The sequence below is a fragment of the Pogona vitticeps genome, chromosome 1 (genome assembly GCF_051106095.1).
Source record: "Pogona vitticeps strain Pit_001003342236 chromosome 1, PviZW2.1, whole genome shotgun sequence".
Classification (NCBI taxonomy): domain Eukaryota; kingdom Metazoa; phylum Chordata; class Lepidosauria; order Squamata; family Agamidae; genus Pogona; species Pogona vitticeps.
The window spans coordinates 122,699,526-122,722,366 of record NC_135783.1 but is presented as its reverse complement, the minus strand read 5'-3'; the positions used below and the strand labels follow the sequence as shown (position 1 = coordinate 122,722,366).

The window sequence follows — 22,841 nt, the reverse complement described above, 5'->3', positions numbered from 1 at the left end:
TGCACCTTAAATAGTGTTCTATTCATTTAGATTCTGCATCAGAGATATATGCAATCAATTTTAAAAATATATATACTATATATAAGAGACCAAGCTAAAATGTTCCATTGACTAGTTCAGCTTCTTCTTTTTTCAGTAAGACAGTATGTTTCCAGGTCAGGCACTAGAAATAAAGGGAATAGTTCTACGAATTTCAAGAGTGGTGACTGCATACATCTGTTGCACAAAAATAAGAAGGGGTCTTGTATCATCCCACAAAAATTATGTATTATTGTGTACAACCATTGTGGACACTTTAATGTATCTCCACCAGAGAGTCGTTGAATGGGGCAGCATCCACAGACATTTGTGCTGTAATACAATTTGTTAGCATTTAAAGCTTCATAAGAGTGTTTGCTGGAATCCTACAAAGGATGAAGACAGAGCACATTCACAAGAAAGTGATGTCTGTTGTCTATCTATAAGGCGGCCCCCTGTTTCAAATGTTCCAATATTTTTCTACTAGAAATATTCTGAAGTCTGAACAGCTACAGCCATCTATATGAATATGGTGTGGAATGGGCTGTTTAAAGGTTTTTATTAAGATGATTGTTCCTGAAATAGATAGAAAAGGTATAAGGGTTTTCCCAGCATGTGCCCTGCAAGAGTAAAACTATGGTTGTAGGTTTTCCGGGCTGTTTGGCCATGTTACAGAACACAGCCAAACAGCCTGGAAAACCTATAACAACAATCTGGATCCTGGCTTTTGAAAACCATGGTGTTTACGTTCTATAATTTATTACATTGCTGGACTCTGTTTATTGTGACAGGTCCGCCAGACCTTCTGTTTGCTGGTGACTCTAGCTCTAATTAAAAGTGTAACTGAAACAATTATTTGTTTCACAATGACAGCTGAAAGCAGATTTTATTCATCTCCCAAAAGTAATTTCTGCAGGTTTGGAGGCTTGAGGGAAACCATAAAAAGAAAGCTTGCTGACAACTTTCCAGGCTATCTTGGCACAGCTCCCTTTAACCATAAGATGGCAGCTAAGCCACAACAGGTTTGAAGACTATTGTGAGGGAGTTTCCAACAGAAAAGTAAATTAGCCAGTCTTAAGATTTTATCCTGAATATATTTTAAAAATACTCTAAAATTCCAAGGCCTTAACTTGGATGACACCACTTGTAAACATAAACACACATTTAGTCATTTTGTATATACCCATCCTGTACGAAAGATGTCATCTTCCTGAGAATTCTCTCCCGTCTCAGAACTCACAGGTTAAGGATGGACAAAAATTTGAAAGGGTGGTGGAAATCTTATGGGCATATGTTCTTTGTTTCAAAAACAATGCCGTGAACACATTTTGAACAATTTCCATCACACTACAGAAGGACTCCTGTCATTGTTCCAGTGCTTCAATTGAAATGAATTTCCTGTGTTACTGACAAAGAAAGATGCTGAAAAACTCAATGAGGTAGTTTGAAACCAATGGCAAATATCTTGTACCCTAACTACAAAGTGGAAGAGAAATCACAAAATTGCCTTCCTCACGCCAGAAGATTCCTTATTGTGTGCTTACTGTGACATTGGTTGTGAGATCAGTTACATGACCAACAGCCTGCTGGAGTTGAGAGGATGCTTATATGATTTCCATTTCACTCAGTTTTTAGGCAACAAGACATGAGCATATCTGTTCAATCAGCTACTAATTAACATGAGTTTCTGCTCTCTCATTCCATTTTACATTCATCAAAATACACTGCATATATTTCTAAGATATCCCAGAATTTTTTTTCACAAACAGAAGTATTCTTCTTGATTTTGCAACATTTCTGACAGGCACTGTAATAATTCTTGTCTTACACACAAAGATCTGAGACCAACGGATTGTTCTTAGACATCTGCTTAGTGTCTATGCAAAGAGCTGACCCAAGATTTTGCAGGGCTACCTCCATTCCTTTAACCAATGATATACCCGGATTTGCAATAAGGAAAAAAAATGAAAGAACCCATCTAATCAAATACACTTACTGATTGCACAGAATTTCGAGCAAGTATTAGTTTGTCTTCACAGCTCAGGCTGTCTCGCTGCACTCTGTTTGCAATCTGTTGCAGCATTTCTAACCTAAAAGAAAATGCAACCAAAGTCATGTTTGTTTCTTTCTGTTTTTGACCTTCAAATAACATGACTGTCTTCATTCTATTACCAAATAAAAATGATATCACATCCTGCAACTTAATGCCAATGCTTACCTGGCTCCTTCCACGGGACCATTTCCAAAACTTATACAAGAATTAACTAAGGTCGGACCACAGTTAACGGACAGGAAGTTTTCATTGGAATCAATGCTGGTCCGGGTGCTAGTGCTGTTGCTGAACAGAGAGTCGCTGCTGTGGTAGCCATAACTGTTAGCGTTCATTTTGTTCTAGCCAATAATTGTTCCCTTGTCCATTTAAAACATTGAAAAGGCAAATTGCTTGCAAAAACATACAGCTTCAAAGGTCTTTATAGTTCTAAGGGCAGCTCAGATTTTGCATCCTTAAATAGGTCTCAGCATGCATGTTCAGAATCTGCAAAAAAAAAGTACTCTGATTCTTCTTCAGAGGCTTTGCCTTCAGCTATATATGCCAATCTGGGCTTGGCTTCTTTAGCTTGAATTGACTGTACACAAGTATGGACTAATCAGGATGACTAGGGCGTTCACTAGGAATGAGAAGTGCCAAATACTTTATGTAAGTCTCATCCAATCTCAGTGATCTCAGTGATCCAAGGAGGAGTGGGGAGTGGGCTGTTCTTTTACAACTCTGAAAACTTTTAATTAAAAAAATTAAAGTGGCGTCAACAAAAGTGTATCTGATATAACAGTGTATTTTCTGGAGTAAAAAATTGCATTCTACTCATTAGCTGCTTTTACACCGGGGTCTCAGCAGTCTCCTGTCTAGATATCTATTTAATTCCAGCAACACTATAGCATCTGGTGCTTCCATATGGTTCATTTGGCTCCCATGGTAAAAATTTATTGTTGTTGTTTAGTCGTTAAGTCATGTCCGATTCTTGGTGACCCCATGGACCAGAGCACAACAGGCCCTCCTGTCTTCCAGTGCCGCCTGGGGTTTGGTCAAATTCATGTTGGTAGATTCCTTGTCCAACCATCTTGTCCTCTGTCGTCGCCTTCTCCTCTTGCCGTCACACTTTCCCAACATCAGGGTCTTTTCCAGGGAGTTTTTTCTTCTCATGAGATGGCCAAAGTATTGGAGCCTCAGCTTTAGGATCTGTCCTTCCAGTGAGCACTCAGGGTTGATTTCCTTCAGAATGAATAGGTATACTATGGCCAGGCACTCCTTTTCCACGGTTGCCAAATGTCTCTCACCTTTCTGGAGTTTCCTACTCAGGTAGGACACTGGATGCTGGTCACCATTCTCATCCTCCTGGCAAAGAACTGCTCCTACCCCGCTGTTAGACGCATCGGTGTAGATGATGAACTCCCGGTCGAAGTCTGGAGCACGCAGCACTGGATAATTGATGAGCGCCTCCTTCAACCTCCGGAACGCTTCCTCACAGTCGCTGGTCCACGGGATGCGGTCATCAGTCTTCTTCCGCGTCAGATCGGTCAGCGGAGTCGCCACCTCGCTAAACCTCGGGATGAACTTTCTGTAGTAGCCCACCAACCCAAGAAATGATTTGACTTTTTTCTTGGTGTTGGGTCTGGGCCAATCACGAACGGCTTCTATTTTGGCCTCCAGGGGTTTGATCACTCCTCCCCCTACTATGTGACCCAAGTATTTTATTTCTGGGCTACCCAGCTGACACTTGCTTGCCTTTACCGTTAGCCCTGCTGCACTTAACCTCTGCAGCACTATCTCCAGGTGTTTCAGGTGATCTTCCCAGGTATTGCTGAAGATCCCTATATCGTCAATGTAGGCCACAGTAAAGTCACTGAGCCCTGCTAAGGTCTGGTCCATCAGTCTTTGGAATGTGGCTGGTGCATTTCTGAGACCAAAACTTAGGACTCTAAACTCATAGAGACTAAAAGGGCTGCAAAATGCGGTCTTTTCCTGATCCCTGGGATCAATCCTTAATTGCCAGTATCCCTTTACTAGGTCCAATGATGAAATGAACCAACAACCCCCTATGGTTTCAATCAGGTTGTCTAGCCTGGGCATTGGGTAGGCATCGGGAGTGGTTACGCGGTTTAATTTCCGGTAATCTACACAAAACCTAATGCTCCCATCAGGCTTGTCTACCAGGACTATCGGAGAGGACCAAGGACTAGAAGAGGGGACAATTATATTCTCCCTAAGCATCTCGTCCAGCTCCTTCCGCACCTTGTCCCTATAGGGTCCCGTCACTCGGTATGGGGATACTGCTTGTGGGGTTGCATCCTCTGTATGGATCCGATGCATCACTCCCTTCACTATCCCCGGCTTATTTGAAAACACCTTTTGATATTTGGTGAGCAGCACTTTTAGTTCTTGCTGCTGGTCTTGGGTGAGTGCAGGACTGATCTTTACCTCATCTGGGTTGTATTTTACTTCCCCTCTACCCTCCCAGAAGGGTAATTCAGCTTCCTCACTCTCAGCTGCTTTTATTGCAAATAAAACCCTCTGTTCCCCTCTGTAGTAGGGTTTCAGGGCATTCACATGTACCACCCTCCTTGCTTGGTGTTCCGCCTGCTCTATAAGGTAGTTCAGGTCCGACATCTTGGAAATGACCCTATATGGTCCTGCCCATTTGAGCTGCAGTTTGTTCTCTTTGCAGGGCCTAAGCCAAAGCACTTCCTCCCCTGGGTTAAAGTGCCTCTCCCTGGCTTTCTGGTCATACCAGGTTTTCTGTCTCACCTTCTGAGCTTGCAGGTTCTCTGCTGCTAGCTCTAGGTTTCTCTTTAGGTCATTCATTAAAGAGTCTATATATGTCACAACATCTTGTGGGTCATCCTGGGTGATCTGTTCCCAATTTTGTTTGATTAAATCTAGTGGACCTTTCACCCTTCTCCCAAACAAAAGTTCAAACGAACTGAACCCGGTACTGGCTTGGGGCACTGATCGGTAAGCAAACAAAAGGGATTGCAGCTGCTGGTCCCAATTGTTTGGATTCTCTGCCAAGTAAGCCCTAATCATGCGCATCAGAGTCCCATTGAACTTCTCCGTTAACCCATTACTTTCGGGGTGATAGGCAGTGGTTTCCTTGTGTTTAATTCCACAGATTTGCCATAACCGTTTCATGAGCTTTGATGTAAACGATGTGCCCAATCTGTGATTATTTCTGAGGCAAATCCCATCCTGGACATATACCCCACCAAGGCATCTGCCACTGTGTTAGTTTCAATGTTAGTCAAGGGAATGGCTTCGGGGTACCTCGTGGCATGGTCCACAATGGTGAGAATGAACCGGTTCCCCCTCTTTGTGGCCTTGGGCAAAGGTCCCACAATATCCACTCCTATACATTTGAACGGGGTGTCAATCACAGGCAAAGGGCACAACTTCGCTTTGGTCCTGTCACGGTTATTCCCCTGCCTCTGACACACATCACATTGTTTACAGAACTCCTTGATCTGCTTCCCTATTTCAGGCCAGTAAAAATTTTGTGTGATTCTCTGCTGGGTTTTGTTCACCCCTAAGTGCGCAGCAAACATGTAAGAGTGCCCCCTTTGTAAGATCATGGGGCGATACTTTTCAGGTACCACTAGCTGACTTCTGATCCCATCTCCCCCTTTGGAGATATCCATCAGGGTCTCTCTATATAAAATTCCCTTTTTCTCACGAAATCTCGCTGGGGTTTCAGGTGTTAACTGGGTGTCTGTCACCTGTTCAAAACACTTTTGGAGAGTGGCGTCCGCCTTTTGCTCTTGGCCAAATTTGCTGTCTGTGGTTAAGGTTTCCACCACAGCTTCGGAACTACCCTCATCTGCTTCCACCTCGGGCCCTTCAGTACCCCCCTGAACTGTCCCCGTGGTAGCTTGTGAGCGTGTAATCACTAGCACCCGTTTCACATGTTCAGCCAGGTCATTTCCCACGAGCACGGCTGCTGGCAGAGTCGATGAAATCGCTAGCCGCCAAACTCCCCTCCAGCCTTGAAAGCTCACAGGTACCTCAGCTACTGGCAGTGAGATCACCTGCCCCTCAATCCCTGCCACCTTCAAGCTCTCATTTGGGATTACATACTCCCTAGGAATAATGTCTGGATGGCACAGGGTCACCTGGGAACAAGTATCCCTTAGCCCCCTATACTGATGGTCAAGTATTCCTACGTCCACCCCTGCGGTCTCAAACAATTGTGAATCTGTTCTCACTAGTAAGCAGCGCTTGACCTCCACAAGAGGACCATTTTCCCCAGCCTGATCAGCAGATGTAACTGTTCCAGATTGAGTAGCCATGGCAACAGGCTCCCTCAGTGGCAAGGAGCTTTGCTCTGTCTGGACACAGAACACAGCTTTTGGCTTGGTTCCACTCAAATCATGAGGCAAATTTCCCTTTAGCTGCTTTAATTTCTCACACTCTGAGATTAGATGGCCCTTTCCTTGACAGAAATAACATTTTCTGCTGTATTTTGAGTCTTTCTCATCTGGTTTTGGTTTTCCCTCCAAAATCTGAGGTCTTTGTGGTTTCATGTCTGAAGGCTTCCCTTCAACATGGGCCCCTCCCCCTTGCTGGTTTTTCCCTGGTCCCTGAGAGTACTTGCTGTAGGTTTCTTTGGGTTTACCTACAGATTTCCCCTCAGCACCTAAGGGCTTTCTTATTTGGTAAATAAAATCTGCAATCTCTGCCGCCTCTGTCACAGATTTCGGTTTCCTCTCCCTCACCTGGAACTTCAGTTCCCCATGCAGGACTGAATAAAACTGTTCCAGCGCTATCAGGTCTTTGAGCTGCTGGAAGGTCTCTGTCCCCTCCTGAGACAGCCATTTCTCTAGCAGCCTCACCAGTTGGGCCCCCACTTGGGTAAAAGTCTGCTCTGGTTTTTTGGTGAGTGACCTGAATCTTTGCCTCAGCTGTTCCGCATTTATCCCATGTCTGGCAAACACCAGTTTTTTAAACTCAGCGAAATCTTTCAACAGCTCCACTGGCATCTCTGCATAGACTTCTGCCAGGCTGCCACTGATTAAAGATCGCATAATAGTCATCTTCTCAGTTTCCCTTACTGAGAAGTCCACAAACGCTCTTTCCACGAGGGAAAAGAACACCTCAGGGCAATCTCCCTTGTGGTACACAGGGAATTTCTTCAGGTCAGTTTTAGACAGGCTGCCTTCCCCATTCCCTGGGTTCCCCTCATTATTATTGTTATTACTATTTCTATTCATTATCTCCAGCTTCTTCAGCTCAAACGCCAATTTCTCTAACTCAAATTGTCTTTGTTTCTCCCTTTCCTCCATTCTTTCTCTCTCTAATCTTTCCTCCATTTCAAATTGCCTTTGTTTCTCTTCCCTTTCTATTTCCCTCATCCTCAGTTCATGCTGTTGGGCTAGGACCATTTTTCTGAGTTCTGGGTTCTGTTCTCCCGTGCTCTCATCCTGCACTGAGCCAAATTCCTCCTCAGAACCTTGGTCTACCTGTGGGACTCTTACTTCCCCCATTTCTGCCATTTGGCTTCGAGTCAAGGGCATAATCCCCCCCCCCAGAACAGGCTGCCTTCAAAAGTCAAGCCTCAAAATAAAGCGACGACTTTTTTTCTTTTGCCTCAGGAACAGCCTTCTATAGATTGCTGCTGTTCCTTCAGCACTAACTTGCAACTGTTGCCAAGCAGAATCCACCCCCCTCTGCTAGGCCTCTCAGCAGACAGGCTAGATCACTGTTACTTCACACAGCTTTGCCTCAGCTCTTTCCCGCCAAAACGGGTTGCCTCAGAGCTCCCTAATCTAGTCCCCAATCTGAGTTGGCACGTTCTTCCACTAGCGTACCTCCCCGTGAGGTAAGCCTAGAAGATTACCTACGCGCTCTCAGATTGTCCCTGACTAGACCCCCTTTGCTCTGGGCACACTTGCCAAGGTTTTGCTGGACCACTGGACAACTGGACCAGTCGTATCCCACACGCTGGACACCAATCAATGTGACAACCCCAGACCTACTGGAGTATGCCACACTTTAATTATGCTGCCACCAACCATTCCCTATAAGAAGTCACACAGACCAGGAATGGATTTGAATAAACAAAGGAATAAGGTTTATTGAAATAACAAACAGGGTAAATAAAAAGATCAGGTAAATAGGATAATGTAACGTGGCATAGTCCCAACCAAATACATATAACAAATTGGTTCACACAGAACACTTTAAAGTAAAGCACAGACCCTGAACCTATCAGTTCTGGCTACCCAGATAGAAACCTGAACCTATCAGGTAGGTACTAACTGACACACAGTTGTACTCAGTCTGACACACAGACTCCCACTCCTCAACTCCACACAAGCTCCAAGTATATATACAGTACAGCACCTCCCCCCTGATGTCCCGCCTTCCACTCCCCATAGGATGGAACTTTCCCTCCAAACCCATGACAGACAGGTACCATCAGTGCTGTATGTAACAATAGGTTTGTTCTCTTTGCAGTCCAGGGGACTCTAAAGAGCCTCCTCCACCACAATTCAAAAGCATCAATTCTTTGGCGGTCAGCCTTCTTTATGGTCCAGCTCTTGCTTCCATACATTGCTACTGGAAAAAATATAGCTTTGACTATGCAGACCTTTGTCGGCAAGGTGATCTCTGCTTTTTAAGATGCTGTCTAGGATTGTCATCGCTTTCCTCCCAAGCAGCAGGAGCCTTTTAATTTCGTGGCTGCTGTCACCATCTGCAGTGATCATGGAGCCCAAAAAAGTAAAATTTGTCACTATCTCCATATCCTCCCCTTCTATTTGCCAGGAGGTGATGGGACCAGTGAACTCCAAGTCCAAACCTACCTGTTGTTCCTTTTATCTCTTGACTCCCTACTTTAGCATTCCAATCTGCTATAATGACAAGAACATCTTCCTTTGGTGTCAGTTCTACAAGGTGTTGGAAGTGTTCACAGAATCGGTCAATTTCAGCCTTTTCAGCATCAGTGGTTGGTGCATAAACTTGGATTACTGTGATGTTGAAAGGTCTGCCTTGGATTCGTATTGAAATCACTCTATCATTTTTGAGATTGTATCCCAGTACAGCTTTTCCCACTCTTTTGTTGACTATCAGGGCTACTCCATTCCTTCTACGGGATTCTTGCCCACAATAGTAGATATGATAATTGTCTGAATTGAATTCGCCCATTTCTGTCCATTTTAGTTCACTGACACCCAGGATGTCAATGTTTATTCTTGCCATCTCCTCTTTGACCACATCCAGCTTACCAAGCTTCATAGATCTCACATTCCAGGTTCCTATGCAGTATTCTTCTTTGCAGCATCAGACTTTCCTTTCACGTCCATGCACGTCCGCAGCTGAGCGTCCTTTCAGCTTTGGCACAACCGCTTCATTAGCTCTGGAGCTACTTGTACTTGTCCTCCACTCTTCCTCAGTAGCATGATGGAAGCCTTCCGACCTGAGGGGCTCATCTTCCAGTGTCATATCTTTTAGCCTTTTGTTTCTGTTCATGGAGTTTTCTTGGCAAAGATACTGGAGTGACTTGCCAGTTTCTGCTCCTGGTGGATCACATTTAGTCAGAATTCTCCACTATGACCTGTCCGTCTTGTGCGTCCCTGCACGGCATAGCCCATAGCTTCTCTGAGTTACTCAAGCCCCTTTGCCACGACAAGGAAGCAATCCGTGAAGGGGAAAAAACTTATACACCAACTACTAAACTACACACAGACACCACATCCTACTTAAATGGTGTCTAATTAAGCTGTGTGTGTTTCACATTAGCAATCACAAAAAACTAATCGTCAAGCGATTTCCTCGTCTAACTAGTATAGTATAGTACATAGATCGGGAAACAGGGGTAAATTACCCCAAATTGGGTAAAAGTGAAAATCCTGGGGGTAATGAGCCACCTCTCCCTGTTACTTCCTTCGTTGCAGCAGGGCACTCATAAATCCTCCCTTCTTTTAGAGATCGGAGATAAGCCTCCCTAATTGGTTACAGCTGGGAATTAGCCCTGAGCAATCAATCAATCCGGGGCTTCTGAATGACTGCTTCCTCCGAAAATGACTGCAAACAAGCAGGAGGAGGGAGAGGATCACGGAGCAAGCAAGGGAAAGGAGGGAAGAAAGGTGCGAGAGACCGAAGACTTCTTCAAGCTTATTTAAATGTACAAAATGGAGGGAGAAAATGGAGGGAGGGAGGAAATGGAGGGAGGGTGGGTGGATGGATGGATGTGTGTGTGTGAGAGAGAGTGAGAGTGAGAGAGACTGACTCAAAACTGTGAAAATGAACAGGCAAGCAAGAGAAACTTTGAATTAAGGCGCGGGGGAGGGAAGGGTGACTTTTTAAGGTGCTGACTAGGTTTATCATTGCTTTCCTTCCAAGAAGCAGCCATCTTTGAATCTCATGGATGTTGTCACCCTCTGCAGTGATCAAGAAAGTAAAATCTGTCACTGCCTCCATATCTTCCCCTTATATTTGCCAGGAGGTGATGGGACCAGTGGCCATAATCTTAGTTGTTTTGATGTTGAGCTTCAGACCATTTTTGCACTCTCCTCTTCACCCTCATTAAGAGGTTCTTTAAGTCCTCCTCACTTTCTGCCATGTTTTTGCGCAGTCAATGAAGCAGAAGTAGATGTTTTTCTGGAACTCTCTGGCTTTCTCCATAATCCAGCACATGTTAGCAATTTGGTCTCTAGTTCCTCTGCCTCTTCGAAATCCAGCTTGTACTTCTGGGAGTTCTTAGTCCACATACTGCTGAAGCCTGCTTTGTAGGATTTTGAGCATAACCTTGCTAGCATGTGAAATGAGTGAAATTGTATGGTAGTTAGAGCATTCTTTGGCACTTCCCTTCTTTGGGATTGGGATGCAGACTGATCTTTTCCAATCCTCTGGCCACTGCTGGCCATTGATGATGATAAAAAAAAGCACACTGGTCCTTTGATACTGGGCTGTGGCACCAGGGTGGGTGACATGACCTTTAGACTGGTTTGTTCCTTTTTGCACACCACACATAAAATGATTAAAGTGGTTAGGGAAAGCCCCCCCCCCATTCTGCGTTGGCTGTCTCTAGCAAGCATGTCATTGCTAGCACCACTCTGGCAGCCACTGATGATGATTAAATCCTCTGCGAGCTAGCAAAAAATTAATGCAACTTGCTAGGCACGCTGGACACCTTACTACTCCCTATATCACACCATGGGTGGAGTGCAATGTGTTCCAGCAAAAATAGTGCACATCTTTATCAAATTTGGTGCATTCTGCTAGTTCGGTACACAGCCTGTGCAGATTCAATAATATTTTTAATTGAAATAATGTATGATTTCCTTCCTTTCGAATCAAGGGGGTAATGTCGGCGTATATAATTTTTTTGGGGGGGGGTAAAAGGTAAAAATGTTCCCTGACCCCTGGTATAGTATATACAGTATATATACAGTATATTATAAAATTTTGCATATCACAGCACAAACTGACTTTAGGACCTAGTTTTTGTGAGGTCAGAAATTTCTGAGTGGCCCAATACAAGAGGGGGAGATTTAAAGATTTCCAGTACGCACAAAATCCCTTGAAGAACAGCATATTTTCCAACACAGCTTTTAGCATTTCCTGTCATAATTTAGGGTTACTTTAGGAAAAGAGCACTCTTACAACATTCAAACAGTGTGATGAAGTCTTTGTTTAAGGGTTTTATCACAATGAAAAGCAGCTTGAAAAGGTAGACCCATGACTTATACGAATAGCAGAAAGCAACTGCTTATCAGAAAAGTCGATTTTATGTAAGACTTAACTAGCACCAACAGCATACAGTAATCTGCTTCTTCTGTGACAGTATTAGACCAGATTGATTCCTAGTCTTAAGGGCTGGCATTTTCCTCTTTCCCCACCACAAAGATAGGCAAACATAATATTTTTAAAAACTTCCCTCAATCACCATTGAAATCTCTGTGCAGCAACAACAGATATAAAACTGTGATTAAGGATGGATAAGAAGGGAACTGTAAGTCAGAACTGACTTGATGGTGTGCATGCATGCACACACACACACACACACACATAAACATGCACACACATTCTTTTTAACCTGTGCTGTTTTTACCAACCAGAAGAAATACTTGAAAGCAAAACTTAAGTTGTTTCCCATAAAAAAGTACTACACATTGCAGACAAGGCAAAGAAATGGGGCCATGGACATGTCAAAGGCAAGTTGAAGCCTAATGATCAAGTTACACACAGGATGGGCAGCACCCCAAATGCCTATTGAAGGGAAGGAGGTTCTTTGACTGCTATCTAAAGAGAAGACACGACACAATGAAACAAAAACCCCAATATCAATGTACAACAGGCCTTTTGTTCTGCCTTTTAAGGCTCAAGGCAAGGCTGGGAAAACAGGCATTTTGCAGCATCAGACTTATATGCATTGAAGACAGACAAGCAGATCAGAACAAAAATGAATCACTGAAAAACTGGGATTCTTCTTTCTTTGGAAGATATAAGAAGGGCAGTTAACTGGAGGAATGTTAGGAAGAACACGATTGAGGGGCAAAGTAACTGCAAATTAATTATGCAGGAAATTCATTGGGAAAATGATGGACAAAGGGGAAGAGGAAACTACAGTATTATCAGTCTTATAAGATTCAAGCAATCCCCACAGCTTTCATCCATACTTTTTCAAAGCACAGATGATCCAGCCTTCAGATTCCATGTATCTTGGCTTATTTGGCCCTAATACTCAGAAATATATCTACTCACAACAGAAAACCATATTTTTCGCTCCATAAGACGCACCTCTCCATAAGACACACCAAATTTTTAGGAGAAGAAAACGGAAAAAATTATCTGTTTTATTCTCCTAAAAATTTGGTGAGCCTTATGGAGAGGTCCGTCTTATGGAACACACCCTAGCCCTCTCTGGCCCTGTGGGGGGGCCAGAGGAGGCAAAATCGCCACCTTCAGGGACTCTTCTGAAGCCTCCCAAGCCTCAAAAGAGTCCCAGAAGGTGGCGATTTCACCCCCTCCGGGCCCGTGGGGGGGGGAGCCTCACAATGGTCCTGGAAGGCAGACTCGGACCCTTGGGAGGCTCCCACACCCCCGGGGGCCAGAGGGAGCAAAATCACCACCTTCAGGGACTCTTCTGAAGCTTCCCAAACCTCAAAAGAGTCCCAGAAGGTGGTGATTTTGCCCCCTCTGGCCCCGTGGGGGGTAGGGGGGAGCATCACAAGGGTCCTGGAAGGCTCAATTGGACCCTTGCAATGCTCCCCCCATCCTCCACGGGGCCAGCGCGGGCGAAATTGCCAGCTTCCAGGACCTTTTGTGAGGCTTGAAAGGCTCAGAAAAGGTCCTGGAAGCTGGTGATTTCACCCCTGCTGGCCCCGTGGGGGAGCCCTGCAAGGGTCCTGGAAGGCTCACTCAGACCCTTGGGAGGCTCCCCCCAAAGGGGCCAGTGGGAGCGAAATCACCACCTTCGCTCCATAAGACGCACAGACTCCCCCCCCACTTTTTGGGGGGGCAAAGTGTATCATATGGAGCAAAAAATATGGTAATTCTCCTAAATTATCATGGCTAACAAGAGGGGCTTCCCTGGGGTGAGCTCAAAGGGGAAGGATAAGACTGGTGAGTGGAATCAAGTGACAGGTTGGGTGGGTCTTGTGGCTTCACTTGTTTGAGAGCAATTAATTAATTGTTTATCCACAGTAAACCATAATTCAAAAACACTGAAGTAACTGCATTATGGAAAAATTAAATAGCCACTGGCTGTTCACTATGCAACACCCAGCAAAGAACCTTCCAATCCTTGCAACATCTCTGGCCTGGAAAATTTCTTCAAATAATATAATGAAAGAATAGCCTGGATTAAGGCATACGTCTTTTAAAGACGAGAAATTTTTGACTGTAAGAAATAAAACGTTCAAAAGATATTCTAGCACTGAAATGTGTGTGTGTGTGTGTGTGTGTGTGTGAATTATTTTTAACCTGCCTTTCTCCTTAAAAAAGACCCAAGGTGGCTTACAACTATTAAAAGACACCATCTAAGTAACAATGAGTATACAACACTAAAAGGATCACAAGCAACAGCAAAATATATTCAATGCACTAAGATACAACAATCCATTTTTAAAAACCACACTCAGCCATCATATATGAAGGCAATAAAACTGTTACATATTAGCTATGTTGCTCTTAACTTTGCATACAGCCCTTGATAATAATGTAAGTAGGTTTAGAGAATTTACTCAGTTTTAAAAAATACTGATCACAAGCAGGCTTTATTTAGCAAATTAATCTGAAGCAACTGTGCCCAAGGTTGGTTTTAACCAGTTAATCTAAAGTGTCTATGTTTATACTGCAGAACATTGCACTGGTCATTTTCAGAGGAATTTGCAAAGAAGCATCTTATAAATTGAATATAAATAAATTGAATAAATAAATAAATAAATAATAAATAAAACACCCACGTACCTTTCAACTTCAGGTCGAAGCATTTTCTCTCTTTCCAACATAGCAATAATAAGTTTCCCCCATTCTTTCTCTATGTCATTTGGATGATAACCTTGAGGAAGTTTGATACGCCCAAATTCTATCCAAACCTTCAAAAACAAGGAATGCTTGCATAAAACTAAGATCAAAAGGAATAGATCTAACATACAATAATGCATAAAAATATGCATGGCTTACCTCCAGTAATTTATATAAATGTTTGATTTTTGATTTATCTATCTCCTTTGGTGGAATTTCTGTTTCTTTAAATTGTAAATACTGGTTATAAAGTGCCTGAAGAAAAGCAAACAAACAATGTCATTGTGTTTCTAAACATAGACTCACTATTTACTCAGAATTTTTGATCCAGTAAAGTTTATAAGAAACTTTTCATGCCCATCCATGTGAAACAGTCTTGCGGTCATTTACTCACTGTCTGTCATAACAAGGCCCTTGTTGAGGAAGAGAACAACACTGTCAGTTTCCTATTTAGCCTTCACTTAGCATCTCCATGCCTTATGTCCAAAAGCAAACATTTACTATTTTAAGCACAGATGTTCATGGCTGAAATTTGCAGAGTTGCTCCTAGAGCTACACAGAACTCAGTTTAATTTCTTTCTTGTGAATGGATGAAGAGTCAAATCCAATAACTTTGTGTTAATTGTGGCAATGGTTTGCGCAACCTCGGATAATGTTTCATTCTTTTGCCTCCAAGCTAGGGAGATTCCCTGTATTGCTCAATACTTGCAAAATGCATGGTAAAGGAATGTTGCGATTCCTTTCCAAGTTTCTCATGGCTACAAGACCACTATGTTTGTGTGCAACTGACCAAGAAACCCATCTTTTCATTGTTATGAAAGTAAAAATAACTTGATCAAGGGTCATCCTTTGTGTCTGTAAATGTGCATCATTGTGTACTCCACGGCATAAAGCTATTTTGGTGGAAGGCTAGCATTACAGATAGAAGCAAGTCTTGCCTCTGGCATGCTACCTTTTAATGCACAAGGTGTTTTCACATTGGAAAGCATTCAAGAATGCAAATGCACCATCACCAACATTCCCAAAAGGACTGCATCACACAATTCTCATAAACTGGCTCCTAGCCATATGAGATGTGGGACCAAGTACTGGTGAAAGAGTGACTGGCAGCCTTTAGGAAAAAATAACGGAGTCTTCTGAATCCAACACACAGGATTTGGGATCAGTTTACAGTGGGGTCTCTACTTAAGAACTTAATCCGTATTGGAAGGCGGTTCTCAAGATGAAAAGTTCTTATGTCGAATCTGCATTTCCCATAGGAATGCATTGAAAACCATTTAATCCGTATCTGCTCTTTTCCGTCCATAGAAACTACAATGGAATCTCTACTTAAGAACTTGATCCGTATTGGAATGGTGTTCTTAAGTTGAAACATTCTTAAGTTGAAGCAAAATTTCCCATAGGAATGCACTGAAAACCGATTAATCCGTTCCGGCTGTTTTTTGTCCTTATGTACAGGCACGTTTGTACGCTGAAGCATTAGTTCCCATAGGAACTAATGCAAAGCCGGTTAATCCGTACTCTACCACTAGGGGGAGAAATTTTTTTAAATCTAAGAGATCTGCCTAAAATGACCTAAGGTTAAAAAAAGGGCAGGAAAGTTTTTTCCCCCGTTCTTATCTTGGAGCTCCGTTCTCAAGTAGAAGCAAAATTTAGTGAACGGAGCTGTTCTTAAGTTGGATTGTTCTTAAGTAGGGACGTTCTTAAGTAGAGGTTCCACTGTATATTAAATTTTTGTAAGTACAAACTTTATAAGAGTTTTATTATCACCCTGTTAAGTGAATATGTATTTTAACCAGCATTTTGGTATGATAATAAGCATGGGTGATTTGTGAGAAGAATTGAGGCAGGAGCCTGCTCAAATTCTGGGGTCAATCTCCTGTTCAATCCAAAAAGTACCCCTAATTATCTGTTTTTTAAAATTATGTTGTGAGTTACTTTTCAGTTCTAGATTTGGTAGAAATAGGGTATATCAAAGAGACAGAGATGCTTCTCTGAAACAGTAATACTGAATGTGTATTTTTTTTTAACCACCCATACTCTGACAATCTAAAGAAAAACACTTGTTTTTCACCCTCTCACCTTGAGTTCCACAGGATTGTTTGGAAATGCTCTGTCAGCCATAATTGTGGCATGGTGTCTGATCCACTGGATGAGGTAGTTTACCATATTCTGGTATTCAACCCACTTGACTTCAACATCCTAGTAGGAGCATGTAATTGTTTGTAAGCAAGAAGAAAACTGATATCAAACAATTTAGAAAAAAATTAAAGCATAAGAAGTCTCAACCCAAATAACTGACAAGTTATTTCAGCTAAGTTCTTAAGACTAAACACCAAGACCACCAGTTTTTAGGCACAATACTGCAATGATGCCAGCAACCTCACAACTTGCAACTGGCAGACTCCGCTTTCCAAGAACCTTTTTTTAAAAATCAGATTTAGTCCTGTGCTTTGTTGGCTACCAGCTTCATAGTCTCCAGTCGTGCACATATCAAACAATGTTCTTTTCTGATTTTAACGACTCAGAATAATTAATCCTTTCTCTTGACATTCATTTTTATGTGAAAATGTTTTAAAAATACTAATCTCTTACTTACATGTGCACTGATGCCTTCACCACCTTCAGGTACTTTGGGAAATGCATCATAAAGTGATGACACATAAGTGATTACTGACTTCTCATCAGGTGAAGAGACGTCAACATCTAAAAAAGGACATGTTGACATAGCTAATGTTTACCATACAAACTTCTAATTTCCAATACTATCTGAGACTATTGGTCACTAGTGATTTCATTCACTTACTCACCTTCGGGATCCAGAAGTCTGGCAACGCCGAGTTTTTCTGCTACAAAAAAAGCATGCTCTAAATTTGCAAGGTTGCTTTGAACAGCAACGGTATTCATGTCTATCAGGTCCGGCCTGTAAATCAAGAGCAACAATTCAGTTATGTTTGGGAATCAATGTGGTAGCAAGAATCTTCACTTTTTCAATAAGCTAGATATAACTATATAATATATGATGGACCTTCTTGATGTGGTTGAGTGTCAGAGAACTAGCTGTTTTCCATACCTGGGGGGTAATTAATAACATTCAGCTTTTGGAATGAATTCTCCCCAAGATCAAATCAGCTCAAATGTTTAGAGGCCATGCATTATTCTACAGAACATGCCTAATATATTTCTTGGAGCCATTTTAATTCTTTTTCTCAACTACTGCATAACCATGCAAACTTTTCTCTCAACTTGGAGTGGGGGCAAATTTTAATAGTATAAATGAGAATTTTTTAGGATTTGCCTATCAATGCTGTGTGACTAGACCAACTCAGAAGAGCTTATTACTGTCAGTAATGAATAGCATAACAACAGCAAGAATATTAAGACAGTTTAAGAGGTACACTGTCTCAACAGCTAGCAACTAGGACCAGGAGCAAGGAAGCAATAAATACTCTATGCACAAGTGATACAGTCATTACCTGAGGGGCTATATTTGCATTTATATATTAAATACAAGTGCACTTTAAAACAGCAGGATAGAGAAGATGAAGTAAAGACAATGATATGAACATAAAAGAGATGAGTAACTAATGGTAATTTCAGTGTTCTATCCAATCTTGTGCAATCAAAATTCTGCTCACATATACAGACTTGTCCTTCCCATTCTCCCCAGGGCAGCCCATGTATGAAGGAGAAGGAGTCTGATTTTATTCAAAGGAGAGGAATTTCAGTCGAAAGCCACAACAAGAATTCAGAACACTTGATATTAATAAACTATTCCTCTCAGCTTGATGTTACTTCAATTGTGTCTTCTCTTATATTTCAATTGAATGAGATAATATATTCAGCAGAAAACTATTTCTACCTTTTATTGATATTAACAGATATATCAAGAATTATAAAGAATTGTTAGAATAGTAACATTTTTAAAGAGCTTGTCTTTTGTGCCATGGACATAGCAGTACAGACAAATGATTTATGTGAAGTTGGGGAGAAAATATTGATTTCTAAAAGCATATGGCTGTTGTTTTCATTCTGTTGATTTCCATGACATTTCACACATGCCGATAGTAATGAACCAAAACATGAGATGCAAAATACAGAATGCTGCCTGTTAAGCTGCCAGCTTTTCAGACAAGAAAGGGCAAGTTGTTATACAAGCCTTGTCTGCTCATGGGAAACATGTCAACAAGAAGATACAAACAACCAGTATTTGACTGAAATCCAACAATTATAAAGCCTTCCTCTACAAGAGTGGGAATCAAATCTCTCTTTTTCCCCCCTCAACAAAATAATTTGATGAGTTGCAAAAATTTATCATTGTTTCCCTCTAAAAATTTGCACAAATTCATTCTGAGCATCTCACATGGAAAAGTTACTTTGGGTCAAGCAGGCAGTTAATATCCAGATTCCAGTTCATGCAACACAATATTATATATTGGCAAAAATCCTATTAAGTTATACCTGCCAGCATAAAGAAGTTGGGGAAAATGTTGAAGAAATGCCACAAATTAAGATTGGGAGAGCAATTGCAATTATTTATGCTGACTTCTTAACTTGCAATGATTTGCCATAACATTTACATCGTGTAACACCAGTGGAAAAAATCAAGTGTTATGCTGTTGATTGCTTGTACCATCAAAGGAAAAATCAACAAAGGGAAAAAGTTAAACTAGCTTCTGAATATTTCCCTAGAAGACAGCTACTTAACTCCAACAGTTTCTTAGCCATCCTTTGAGACGAAGAGGGGAAAAATCCTTCTTCTTCTTGCATACTTTTCCTTCCTACCATGAATAGCAAGCACTGCACCCGACTAGATCTGTCATTAGTTAAAATTCATTAAAACGGTGTTCAAACATTTTGCAAATCAGCTTTTAAGTATTTGTTTAAAATCTATTTTTTAAAAGATGACTATCTGTAGCTTTTCATCTGCATATGGCCTAACCATATATAATCATCATCATCTTGAGCTGCCAAGTCAATTCTGACTTATGGCAACCCTTTTCAGGGTTTTCAAGGCAGACAATACTCAGAAGTGGTTTATCATCTTCTGGGTGTTTTGGAACTGTGAAGCTTGCCCAAGACCACATGGATTGAATCTGCTCACAGGAGGCAGAGTGGGGGATCAAATTCCTAACCTCTAGTTCCGAAGCCAGAAACCTAAACCACTGAGCTATGCAGCCAGCCTAACCATAAATGAAATATCACAATTAATTGAAGAAAACACCAGGTTTATGTTTAGAGGCCAATGCTACTTGGTACTATTTACAAAAGCTTTGATTTATATAGGAGAATTATATTCTGAGGTGTATCTGCAAAAAGCATAAATGGCCCAGCCACTCTGAGTCATCCTTAACATACTTCTCAGGGAATCCTGGTCTTTGCAATTAGAAGAAGCCAGGGGAAAGGTGTGAATAATAATTTGAAAAATATCCTAAGTGCCACACCCAGAACAACTTTTCAAGTTTCCAGATACTTACTATTTCTGTTGGCACAGAAAAATGGCACATTTGGAGGCAAATTGTCCCCAATTAAAAGATTATCATAGACATGATCAGTTCTATATGGAGTTGCATGATTCAGCATGCAATTGATAATGTCTAAGATGATTTTCCAAACTTGCTGTCATATTGAATGTAGCACCTTAACAGCATCATCTTTCAAGATTTTAAATAGTTCAACTGGAATGCCATCACCTCCACTGGCCTTGTTGTTAGCCAGGCTTTCTAACGCCAACTTGACTTCACTCTCCAGGATGTCTGGCTCAAGGTCAGCAACTACGTTGTCTGGGTTGTCTGGGATATCCAAATCTTTCTGATATAATTCCTCTGTGTATTCTTGCCACCTCTTCTTGATGTCTTCTGCTTCTGTTAGGTCCCTCCCATTTTTGTCCTTTATCATGTCCATCTTTGGGCAAAATGTTCCTCTAATATCTCCAATTTTCCTGAACAGATCACTGGTTTTTCCTTTTCTGTTATTTTCCTCTATTTCTTTGCATTGTTCATTTAAGAAGGCCCTCTTGTCTCTCCTTGCTATTCTTTGGAAGTGTGCATTCAATTTTCTGTAACTTTCCCTATCTCTCTTGCATTTTGCTTCCCTTCTCCTCTCTGCTATTTGTAAGGCCTCGTTGGACAGCCACTTTGCTTTCTTGCATTTCCTTTTCTTTGGGATGGTTTATGTTGCTGCCTCCTGGACAGATGATGCTGTTAAGGTGCTACATTCAATATGCCAGCAAGTCTGGAAAACCCAACAGTGGCCAGAGGATTGGAAAAGATCAGTCTACATCCCAATCCCAAAGAAAGGCAGTGCCAAAGAATGCTCCAACTACTGTACAATTGCACTCATTTCACACGCTAGCAAGGCTATGCTCAAAATCATACAAGGTAGGCTTCAGCAGTGGGACGTGGTGGCGCTGCGGGCTAAACCACAGAAGCCTGTGCTGCAGGGTCAGAAGACCAACAGTCGTAAGATCGAATCCACGTGACGGAGTGAGCTCCCGTTGGTTGTCCCAGCTCCCGCCAACCTAGCGGTTCGAAAGCATGCAAATGCGAGTAGATTAATAGGGACCACCTTGGTGGGAAGGTAACAGCGTTCCGTGTCTAAGTCGCACTGGCCATGTGACCACGGAAGATTGTCTTCCGATAAACGCTGGCTCCATGGCTTGGAAACGGGGATGAGCACCGCCCCCTAGAGTGGAACACGACTGGACAAAAATTGTCAAGGGGAACCTTTACCTTTACCTTTACCTAGGCTTCAGCAGTATGTGGACCGAGAACTCCCAGAAGTACAAGCTGGATTCCGAAGAGGCAGAGGAACTAGAGACCAAATTACTAACTTGCGCTGGATTATGGAGAAAGCCAGAGAGTTCCAGAAAAATATCTACTTCTGCTTCATTGACTATGCAAAAGCCTTTGACTGTGTGGACCACAGCAAACTATGGCAAGTCCTTAAAGAAATGGGAGTGCCTGACCACCTTATCTATCTCCTGAGAAACCTATATGTGGGACAGGAAGCAACAGTTAGAACTGGGTATGGAACAACTGATTGGTTCAAAATTGGGAAAGGAGTACGACAAGGCTGTATATTGTCCCCCAGCTTATTTAACTTATATGCAGAATACATCATGCGGAAGGCTGGACTGGAGGAATCCCAAGCCGGAATTAAGATTGCCGGAAGAAATATCAACAACCTCCGATATGCAGATGATACCACTCTGATGGCAGAAAGTGAGGAGGAATTAAAGAACCTTGTAATGAGAGTGAAAGAGGAGAGTGCAAAAAACGGTCTGAAACTCAACATCAAAAAAACTAAGATCATGGCCACTGGTCCCATCATCTCCTGGGAAATAGAAGGGGAAGATATGGAGGCAGTGACAGATTTTATTTTCCTGGGCTCCATGATCACTGCAGATGGAGACAGCAGCCCCGAAATTAAAAGATGCCTGCTTCTTGGGAGGAAAGTGATGACAAACCTTGACAGCATCTCACAAAGCAGAGACATCACCTTTGCAACAAAAGTCCGAATAGTCAAAGCTATGGTTTTTCCTGTCGTGATGTATGGATGTGAGAGCTGGACCATAAAGAAAGCTGACCGCCGAAGAATTGATGCCTTTGAATTGTGGTGCTGGAGGAGGCTCTTGAGAATCCCCTGGACTGTAAGGAGAACAAACCTATCAATTCTAAAGGAAATCAACCCTGAGTGCTCACTGGAAGGACAGATCCTGAAGCTGAGGCTCCAATACTTTGGCCATCTCATGAGAAGAGAAGACTCCTTGGAAAAAACCTTGATGTTAGGAAAGTGTGACGGCAAGAGAAGGGGTGACCGAGGATGAGATGGCTGGACAGTGTCTGCGAAGTAACCAACATGAATTTGACACAATTCCGGGAGGCAGTGGAAGATAGGAGGGCCTGTTGTGCTCTAGTCCAATGGGTCACGAAGAGTCGGACATGACTAAACGACTAAACAACGACAAAGATGATTTTTAACTTGGACAATTTGCCTGCAAAAGTTATGCCATTTGTGTAGCTATATAAGAAGATTTTGGACATTGAGTGTGTGGTTCTTCCGCTTTTCAAACTCGTTATTTCTGTCACAGGCCTAAGTAATCTGAAGATTGATTTATAGTGATTAACTACAACACCCAGGGCCCAGAAAGGTCCCAGTTATTGTCAAGGATTTCTCAGGGGTCTTCTTCCAATATATCCTTTGTATTGTCATCCAAATTCCAAAAGGCATATCTGAAAGTTGGGAGAACATTTACAGCATCCAATGCTGCACAAGAGCCTGCAGTTGCCATTGGAATTAA

The 22,841-nt window shown here is 42.2% G+C and overlaps 1 protein-coding gene across 18 annotated transcripts in view; it reads right to left on the bottom strand.

Annotated features, from left to right (window-relative positions):
• Window positions 1-22,841, bottom strand: part of DST (dystonin) — a 397,214-nt gene that overhangs the window by 210,127 nt on the left and 164,246 nt on the right. For 17 of the 18 annotated variants that reach the window (XM_073000291.2, XM_073000297.2, XM_073000283.2 and 14 more), the window contains 6 exons: window positions 17,350-17,462; window positions 17,139-17,245; window positions 16,622-16,741; window positions 14,699-14,794; window positions 14,483-14,610; window positions 2,015-2,108 (listed from right to left, as the gene is read on the bottom strand). In XM_073000291.2, the coding sequence (XP_072856392.2) occupies window positions 2,015-2,108; window positions 14,483-14,610; window positions 14,699-14,794; window positions 16,622-16,741; window positions 17,139-17,245; window positions 17,350-17,462 (658 nt within the window). Of the gene's footprint in view, window positions 1-2,014; window positions 2,109-2,236; window positions 2,476-14,482; window positions 14,611-14,698; window positions 14,795-16,621; window positions 16,742-17,138; window positions 17,246-17,349; window positions 17,463-22,841 lie in introns of those variants that run through there. The other variant, XM_020781810.3, reaches the window with a different exon arrangement.